This window comes from Solea solea, chromosome 21 (genome assembly GCF_958295425.1).
Source record: "Solea solea chromosome 21, fSolSol10.1, whole genome shotgun sequence".
Classification (NCBI taxonomy): domain Eukaryota; kingdom Metazoa; phylum Chordata; class Actinopteri; order Pleuronectiformes; family Soleidae; genus Solea; species Solea solea.
In genome coordinates this window covers 15,069,590-15,078,862 of record NC_081154.1, presented here as the reverse complement: position 1 = coordinate 15,078,862, position 9,273 = coordinate 15,069,590, and the positions used below count along the sequence as shown (strand labels likewise).

At 41.2% G+C, this 9,273-nt stretch overlaps 1 protein-coding gene across 1 annotated transcript; it reads right to left on the bottom strand.

The window, feature by feature from the left end:
- Positions 1–789: 789 nt before the first annotated feature.
- On the bottom strand, positions 790–8,993 carry habp2 (hyaluronan binding protein 2). The gene is made up of 13 exons (XM_058620946.1): positions 8,902–8,993; positions 8,796–8,814; positions 8,610–8,705; positions 7,153–7,263; positions 5,895–6,011; positions 5,697–5,813; positions 5,413–5,584; positions 3,813–3,904; positions 3,044–3,296; positions 2,806–2,948; positions 2,571–2,708; positions 1,233–1,378; positions 790–1,144 (listed from the first exon to the last, which is right to left on the bottom strand). The coding sequence occupies exons 1-13, from the start codon at positions 8,962–8,964 to the stop codon at positions 989–991; spliced, it is 1,623 nt and encodes a 540-aa protein (XP_058476929.1). The 5' UTR covers positions 8,965–8,993; the 3' UTR covers positions 790–988.
- Between the last annotated feature and the right edge of the window lie 280 nt (positions 8,994–9,273).

Below are 9,273 nucleotides of genomic sequence, written 5' to 3'. Positions count from 1 at the left end.
GATTACATAAAAACTTAAATACAATACATAATTATCTGTCTTTACTGAACTGGGTTAAAAATTGGCCTTTTTGTTTCCCTGTGTAACTAAAAAAGTAATGGACAGATTTGTTTGTTTGGTCATACAAACTATATGGAATCATCACTCAAATCTGATTAAATAAACATAAGTATTTCAGTAAATGATAACGTAAAAACTCAGATTCAAGCATCAAAGACTTGAACAATGTGTGAAGTTTTAGTTCAGTTAAAGAATCATCACTGTCTGAAGTCAACCTTTCAATCTGCAGCAGTGGCTCACGAGGTACAGCAGGTTGGTCTTCTGATCAGAGGGTCAGCTGTTTGATCCCTGGCTCCTCAACATGTCGACATGCTGAAGTGTCTTTGGACCAGACACTGAACCCCCGCTGTGTAAGCAGTGTGTGCGTGTGTGTGTGTTTGTGAGTGAATCATCACAGAGAGGCTAAAGACTCAGAAAACAGATTTGTAAAAGGGCTAAAGAGGATTGAGGATTGTCTGTCTGTCTGTCTGTCTGTCTGTGGTCCCCGTCTGTCTGCAACACTTGCCAAATCAAAGGCAGGAGTCTTCCAACCAATGTAGTAAAACATTACTGAGGAACTTTGGACTATACGGACTTCAAAGTTGTGATTGGGAACTTTGAACTGTAGAGGGCAGCATTGCACCTAGTGTAGCCTGTTGGAACTTTGTGGAAGAAGAAGAGATTTCAAACCCTCGTTGCCTCTCACACTCAGAAAATCACCAACGTCTTTAAGAATACAGGGCTACATAATTAATATGTTATTGTTTCTTTTTCTTCATTAGTGTTTATTGCCTAGAAATGAATTAAAACCACAATATGGCCACAACCCTGACACTCTGACAGCTCCAAGTCAGTTTCATGGAACCAGGGTTTTACAGACAGGTGATAAGCCTATATGTTTTTTTATATATATAAAGACAATTGCATGTAATTCTCATCCATTTCATGATTAGCGTAAGTAACGGGCAATCCAGTCAGTAAATTTTCCAACATTGGCGTAGACACCGGGCTTGTACTTCTTGCCGCAGCCATCGCCCCAGCTCACCACACCAACGATGTGGTGCGTCCCGTTTCTCTCACACACCAGAGGACCACCAGAGTCGCCCTGCAGGGACAGACAGGAACTTGTACTAATCTGTACTGGTGAAGCAACAACCATGTTTTTAACCGTGTTTTTAAACGTGTGCACCGACCTGACAGGAGTCGACACCTCCCTGCATGTTGCCTGCACAGAACATGCTGTCATCCAGCAAGTTTCCATACACGTGAGGAGCCTTGCATTTCTCCTGAGAGATCAGGAGGACACGAGTGTCCAGCAAATGCTTAGTACCATACTTTTCTGCAAAAGATAGAGAGAGAGAGAGAGCGAGAGAGTGCTTATAAAGCTGGGGTAGCCTCAATATTTGTGGCTTTATTGATCAGTAATTTCCATGATTATCTTCTGGGATTATGTAAATGAAATGATCTCCGAGAACTAAACTTGTGTGCCTCTTGGCTTCGTTTACAGCCTTGGGGAAATCCAGCCTATGATGGGAGAAGTTGACCAATCACAGGGCTCCAGTTGTCCAGTTATTATACAGTTACTATTAGTGTAACAGGTTATCTCAGCTTTGGCTACAGTACTGCACTAGAGTCCTCAGAATCAGGAGTTCAAAAAGTAGCCAGGTACCGGCTATAAGATCAAGGAAGCGTTACTTCAGACATTCATCATGGCAAAGTCTACCAAAAAGAGACAAAGTAAAACAAAGACAAACCGCTGTTGGAGGAAGAGGAAACGACTGTCTGAGCCACACCGGTAAACGTTGGACTGGCTTCTTTTCAAATAGCGAGAATTGAAAAACACAGAAGCATGGAAAACAGATGCCGACGGGCATGTTCATGGCTCCACGGCTTGTGTTCGCCATCTCCGTTAAAAACAATCGCACAAGGACAGGAGAGGAGGGGGAAGGGAACGTTTTTACGACAGTGAGGATAAATGGATAGATGGATGTTTACAGTGTACTCCCAAACTGCTCCTATAAACATCTTATTACCTATGTAATACTTAAAATATCGCCGTTGCTGACATGACCCACAGTGCCACTGTTGGGTTTGCAAAGCGATAGTGACCATATATCAATATTTCTCAGGCTCTTTGAGCAGATCTAATGAATGTCATTAGTAACACTTGTATTTACTAATTATGAAAAAGCCTTTTTATGCCAGGTTTACTCAAGACACGCTGTATGGGCTTAATTCATGGTGATGTAACTGAACGTTGGTCTTATTTGACGAATATAAAATCATGAATATGCATCAGCAAGGCCACTATCAAAAAAATGGATACTAAACATGTTGTAAAGCCATTTCTTTTCAAGATGGGTTAGTGCCAAAGGAGGTCACAGGAAATACTGACTGTAGAGGCCATTTTGTTTGGTTATAACTTAATAAAAGGGACTGAAAAATGATCGTGAAACCTTTGCTAAAACAACCAAGCGAGACAAAGAGAGTGCTCCCATGCAGCAGTCCACAGTATAAGATGATATACTCACGTGTTTCAGTCACGCCCCATCCTGATATCACACACTCTGTCCCACTGCTGAACGGTTGGCTCGGCAGACAGGCCGCCTTCACAAAGCGGGTTTCTTTGGCACAGTACGGCGACTGCGTGACTTGCAGCTGAAGCATGGCTGCACACGAGAGGCACAAACCGGGGATATGCACACACTTCAGGGTCAAAACTCAATCCATTTGTATGTGTGTCATTACACACAAACAGCGGCTTACCAACGTCATTATGAAGAGCAAAGGGGCTTCGCTTGTAATTCTCGTGCACAATGGCCCTCACCACGGGAATGACCTGATCATACTCCTCGTGCTTCTCTATGTCCACTCCTCCCAGCACCACCTGCATTTCCATTCCACTCTCACTGGGCAAACAAACAAACAGTCCCACAAAGGTGTTGATTTAAGAGGCTGACGCTGAACGCCGCTCATATGCATGAAAATAAATGACAGCTTTTACATGCAGTGAGCAGCAGTGAGAACCCAGCAGGACCCCAGGAGGATGCCGCCACAGATGTGGCTGAAGGGTCCAGAGGAGCCCAGGGTTCTGGTCTGCAGGGAAACCTGCCAAGGGTGAGCCCCGGGAAGAGACTTCTTCCCTCCGATGATTCGGGATGAGCGGCCAGGCTGTGGCCTCCCACACTTAGAGAACTGCGTGACTGGGGTGACTGCAGTCGGTTTTGTTTCAGGCACGGTTGGTGGCGTAGCGGGAGCTGCGAGACAAAAATGTAAACCATCAAATACGAGCCCTGGAAAGTGTGTGTCTGTGTGTTGTTGTATGGGTATTTGTGTCCATAGGAAGTGAGGAATATTTGATCTGGTCCTTACATTCTGTTTTTTTGAGGGTTAAGACTTGGTTTTAAGGTTAGGATTAGGGTTTGGCATTTAGTGGTGATAGTTAAGGTTAGGTTATGTCAATAGGGTTAGGGTTAAAGTCCTCACTATGAATGCAGTAAACAGACACTCATTAGGTGAGAATGGCCGCAGACAGTTTCACTATTGGGAGGTCCCCTGGTTGTTAGGTAGAGCGCGCTCAAGGATGCAATTTTTTTGTCAAAAAAAAATTTAAAAGCACATTTGAAGTAATAATATGGTAAAAGACCTTTAAAGTAAATGTTCTATGCTGTTGTTTTTATTTAAAAATGACCAGAAACCCAAGTCCCCTGTTAGTGAGTGAAGAACGACAGTCCCCTGCTAGCATGTATATGTGTGTGTGTGTGTGTGTTCACCTGCTGTACATTTCCTGACTTTACAGAAGTCCCACTCCAGTTTGCCTTTTTTGTTAATGTAGCACCAAGGTTTATCATCACCATCGGGATTCCTTCAATACAGAAATACTTCAATACAATAAATGTATTCAAGGATCAATCAAAAAGCTCCATACAATAACATTTTCACTTATTTATTTCTGGTTTATTTATGTTTAGCTTTTTCTATAACAATCACAAATTGTGAAAAGATTGTCACAAGCCCTGGACCCTCATCTATGCTCCTGATTAAACTTTAATGTTTTGTTGTTTTTTTCCCCCTTGTTTTAAGTTTATTGCTTTCTTTTAAAACACAGATAAAAGGATAAAGGTGAAGGAAAGGAAATGTAATTTCCCTTAATAATATCTGTCCAAATAAAGCCAAGAAAAGAGAGTCATTCAGTGAAGGGCTGGAGAGGTCGTATGAATCTGGGTCACAGGTTTCTGGGTTAATTAGGTGTTATTGGAGGCACCTGTGTTCTCCCACAGCTGAGGCTAATTACCCTGCCCACAGGTTACATATGCAGGTCGCTCCAGAGAATCAGCACGTTGTGTTCACTGTGTTATTCTGTTTCCTTTTCAATTCAAATGGAGTTTAGTGGGGTTTTTTTTTTTAACTTCATTTGTGTAAATGCCTGTCATGTGTATGTCTAACATATCACACCAACATACCAGTGCCATTTTCACTGAGTACCAGTGCGTTACTTGTTCCTTTCTAATCCAAACAATGCACAAACTTGGCATGTGCTATTTTTATTCTCAACATTAATAAAACTGTAGTGCGTAACATGAAATATAAACAAATATCTGTCACATTTAAACCATTGTCAAATTAGTTAAAATAATGCCATCCAGCTCCACAGGACGCTCTGTGTTTCTCAATGTAACGGTGTTTGGATCTCGAATGAAACGCTACTGCTTGAGTTTGGAGGCTAGAATGCTAGAGCTCTCCCTGTGGTCTGATAGTATTGCCCATTTTTAGATGTTACATCATTTCTGTTCACAAACACCAAACAGAAGCAGAATAATAACAACAACAAGAAAAAATAAGCAAAAGTGGATCAGTTTTTCTGAGTGAATGAGTTAGAAGTGGAGAATCTTCCCCGTCTTGATCGCTGAATTTTGAAAGCTAAGATGTCCCAGTTGTTTAGTTTAATCCAGAGTGACTTTGCTCTGGGTTTGAGACATTGGGAGATTCCCCTGTCTTCAAGTCATATTGATGGAACTGTTATGAGTTTGTCGACGTTGCGCAGGCGAAAAAGAACACTAGTATCTGCTGGAGATTGTGATGTTTCTAAAAGATCATCTGAGTAAATACAGCATGCTTCATGCATATAAAACGATGCACCTGACAGGCTGGCTATGTCGAGACACAGGAAACAATCAGGAGATTGTTAAAAATACTGGATTCTCAAGGGGGCGCAAGTGACTTTTCTTGAAACTGTTGGCACCATAGTGGGCTACATGATCCTCCTGGAGCTTTGCAGCTACGGAAGCGTATTGCAAAGAGCTTCCCCAAAATGAGTCACATGGTTATGTCATCAGCAAACATAGCCAGCTTTTGCACAAGATGACCGCTCACCTGCAGTAATTGTGCTGTCCTATTCCGTCATAGCCTGCAAACGCAATGAAGGGATTGTCCCCTTTCTGTGCGATGAAAAAGGAATCCCAGTCCAGACACGTCTCCCCTTCAGCAGTCTCACTCACCATGCCGCGGTAAAACTCTCCATCACCTTGGTAGCAGTCGTTTGGCCCTAGAATCACAGTGGACCACAGATTTTTTTAATTGGCTCTGTAGTAAAAGCTGGGTTCATAGATGAGTGAAGTGTTTTGTTGAAGTTCTATTCATGAGAGGGTTATATTTACCCACGTCACAGAATTTCCCACTGTACCCAACAGGACAGGAGCACTGGAAGGTGGAACGTTTGGGGCCCACCGTGCAACTGCCTCCATTCTGACAGGGATTGGACCTGCAGGGGGCGGCTGTGAACACGGGCGAGAACATCAGTGTCGCCCGACCAAATCTTTCTCTGGAAATTCAATCAGATTTGAAAGATTGCAGACCTCTCTTGCAGTCGGGAGGTTTGAATGGAGCTCTGCACTTGCACTGGTAGAACGGAGCAGTCGACGTGAGGAGACAGTCTCCGTTGCCACATTTCACATTCTTGCAAACGTCTTTCACTGAGAAGAAAAAGACATTCATTTCATTTTTAATGAATGAATGACTGAATTTGAATTTGGACAATTTAAAGAAAGGCTTAGGAATGATCAGTAACATGAATATTACACCTTGATAAACTAAAATAGATCAATGTGAACTTCCTTTTCTTTACATTACGTCTTTAAACCCTTTACCAGGCAAAGAACTATATTTGGTAACTTCCGCAGACATCCGAAACATTTCCGAAAGGCAAAAAGTAAAAAAAGCAAAAAGTCTTCTCCTGCATCTACGGTAATATCTCAGAAACTCAGAAAACCAGATGTGTTGGAGCATACCTAAAGCATGCAGGACAGGGGTCTCCGAGGACCAGGACCGAGGACCAGGACGAGAACTAAAATAAAATAATGTTCCTTTCACTTTATTTGCGGTTTTCTTATATATTCATTGGATTTATTTTTTTTACCACAGGAACCAGATATGGTACCTTCATGGACCTTGATTTTCTACAGGAAAATAACACATTTTGTCTAATTTCCAAGTGTGTGCCCTGTAAAGGGTTAAACCCGTATGGCTTCTGTTACCATATTCATATGCACTTAACAAATTAAGGAAATGAATTAAAGAGAAGACAAGTTAATTTCATTTTCCTTTCCCATCATACACTCAGAACAAACATGAAGGCAACACTTGATTGTGCTTCCATTTTCCATGAAATGAAACACTGTCCTGTCAGTTTGTGGTGGTGGATGGATTATAGTTTATAGTTCTCTGTTGAGATAGTTTGACTCCTATGGCTGTAACATCTGTTCACTCTGTGCCGTTTCCTTTTTTATTTTTGAAATCTTCTTCTCTCATTGCAGTTCTACTCACTTCCTGTCATGTTTCCACACCCAACTGTTTGATTGCATGCCCCGCCCTCATTACGCCCACCTGTGTTCAATTAGCCACACCTGCAGTATAAAGTCTTCCCTCATCAGTTCTGTCTCTGTGTTGTTTCAGCCTCCAGTGTGTGAGCCTTGTGCTTTTTGACCTCTGCCCTCTTAGTGATTTTGGTGTGTTTGCTTTTTGTATCAGTGTATGCTTTTTGCTTAGTGATTGGAGTCACATGGTTCAAACAAATCAGTTTTAACCACATAGGTGAGCACAGGTGGACTGACCTACCTTTCTGACACCACTTCCCTGTGTAAGGATCAGGGCACCAACACGTGAAGCCCCCACTGGCATCGCTAGCACAGCTGCCGCCGTTCAAACACGGATTTGAGGTGCACGGATCTACATGGAGACAGGATCTGGTCAGCACGGATAGATTGTGCTCACTTAGATCCGGACTGATCAATGAGATGCAGATTGTACTGGAAGATGTTCGTAAAGGGACAGTTCAGTGTTCACTTTAAACTCAAAAATAAGACACCATGGAACTGATCTACAACATTAGCGGCAAACTTTTTCCTGAGGGGTGAAGGGTCTCATCACTAGTAGTTTAAGGTCTTCCTATTGAAGAATGGGAACACATTTTTTGTAAATTATGTTCCCACATGGCACATTTCAGTGGACACCAGTGTGATTGACAGCTGGTAATATCAAATAGGTGGCTTCAAACTGGAGTTTAATGAATGAATACATTTATTTATGTGGGATTGAAATACAATAAAATAAAGAACAGTATCTGAAATGGAGTGGTGTGGAGTAAAACTGTATTCAAAAGGAAATGTAGTATCTAGCCTGCTCTTTCTCTTTAGATTCACTTTGTTCAGCAACTATGTCAATGTTTATAAAGTCAATTTGTCCTATATAGGGACAATATTTCTCTAAGCAATTGAGTACAGGGCCAAAACATCATGTCTTTGTCGGCAGGATCGACACACAGTTAAAGGACAGAGACGTGGTTCTTATGTTGTTCAGTTTTCTTTTTCTTTTTTTTTCTTCCCTCATTGGTTTTGAAATTATTTCTTCTGCATGTTTGTTTTCTTGCAGGTAGTGAGCCTCATTTGTCGTTTTGTGTATTAATAGATTAGAACCAAAACGGCAGTATCTGTTTCAGTCAGCTAAGCCTTAACCAACTACATCAATTTTGGAAGCATTGTTTTTATTGTGTGAGGAAAACGTTATATGTTGTTAAATAAAATAAATTATATTTTGTAACATAGAACCCGCTCTCTGTCCTGTGTGTCAACAAACCTGTGTTGCCCTTTTCGATACATTATTCTATAATTCCTGGGGGCGAAATTCCCCCAGGTGGTGTTGTCGCTGGTCTCCTCCCCTTGGTCCTGCCACATCTTCATCAGGCGAAACAGTTTGTTTTTTATTCTAATGTAAACTGTACAAAAATGTCCACAGAATTTTCAGAATAAAGGCTGTACAATGCTATATGACTTTGTAATTATTATGAAGAAAAGCCAACAGTTTAAAGAACTGTTGGATATTAATGCTATTGGGTTACTTGTGGCTTTATTTCTCCATTTGACCACGTGCCTAAAGCTTGTTCTAGGCACAGGGGGCGCACTGAGCATGTGTCAACACCTCTTACAACCACACATCAAAAATCTGAACTATCAAATAATCTATCGGAGTTAAAACAGCCTCCTTTCAATCCACTGCTCACTGACAGAGACATTTACCTGTGAAATCCAGGAGATCATACAACCAGTCATTCAAATCCGTGTCCTCTGCAGGGCTTCCAGTGACATACTCATAATAATAATAATAGTCATAAGCTGTGAGGAAGATAAGAGCCATTTAATGTGTCAGGATAACAACAGTTTACATTTGCAGTAAAAACAAATCTGAGTGAAAGAGGTCTTTACCGTTGTCATTTGAGAAGCTCTGTAATTAAACCAAATATTTACCAGTTATTTATTATTCTGACTTGAGTCTTGTATCACGGCCACGACATTCACAAATACCACTTACCTGTCCGAAGGCAGTGAGTGCACACAGGTGTGAGAGTAAAGCTATGAAGCAGACTGACTTCATGATGGGACCAGAATATTGTGGTTTTGCTGAAACGGTCCTAAATAATCCCTCACAGGAACCCTGAGACCCTCCCTCCTGGTAATCATTGATATCTCCCATTGATCTGACAACAGTTGCATAAATGTCATTCATTGATTATTTTTTTTTTACCTTTTTATTTCTAGTGAGAATGTCAAAAGTAAAGCTCTTATTAACCATAAACATTCTAAAACTTATTTCAAAAAACAAACTAATATAAGTTCACACTGTTGTCAGAGATCATGCATTTAAAAAATACTTGTGTAAAGGTCATCCTCCTAAAAAAATATC

Excerpts from the sequence above, each read along its gene's own strand:
- habp2 (XM_058620946.1), bottom strand. The coding sequence starts at position 8,964 with ATGAAGTCAGTCTGCTTCATAGCTTTACTCTCACACCTGTGTGCACTC. Across the intron at positions 5,585-5,696 it reads TGGGAAATTCTGTGACGTGG|GGCCAAACGACTGCTACCAA; the intron begins GTAAATATAACC and ends CTGTGATTCTAG. Across the intron at positions 2,949-3,043 it reads CTCACTGCTGCTCACTGCAT|TGAGAGTGGAATGGAAATGC; the intron begins GTAAAAGCTGTC and ends TTGTTTGCCCAG.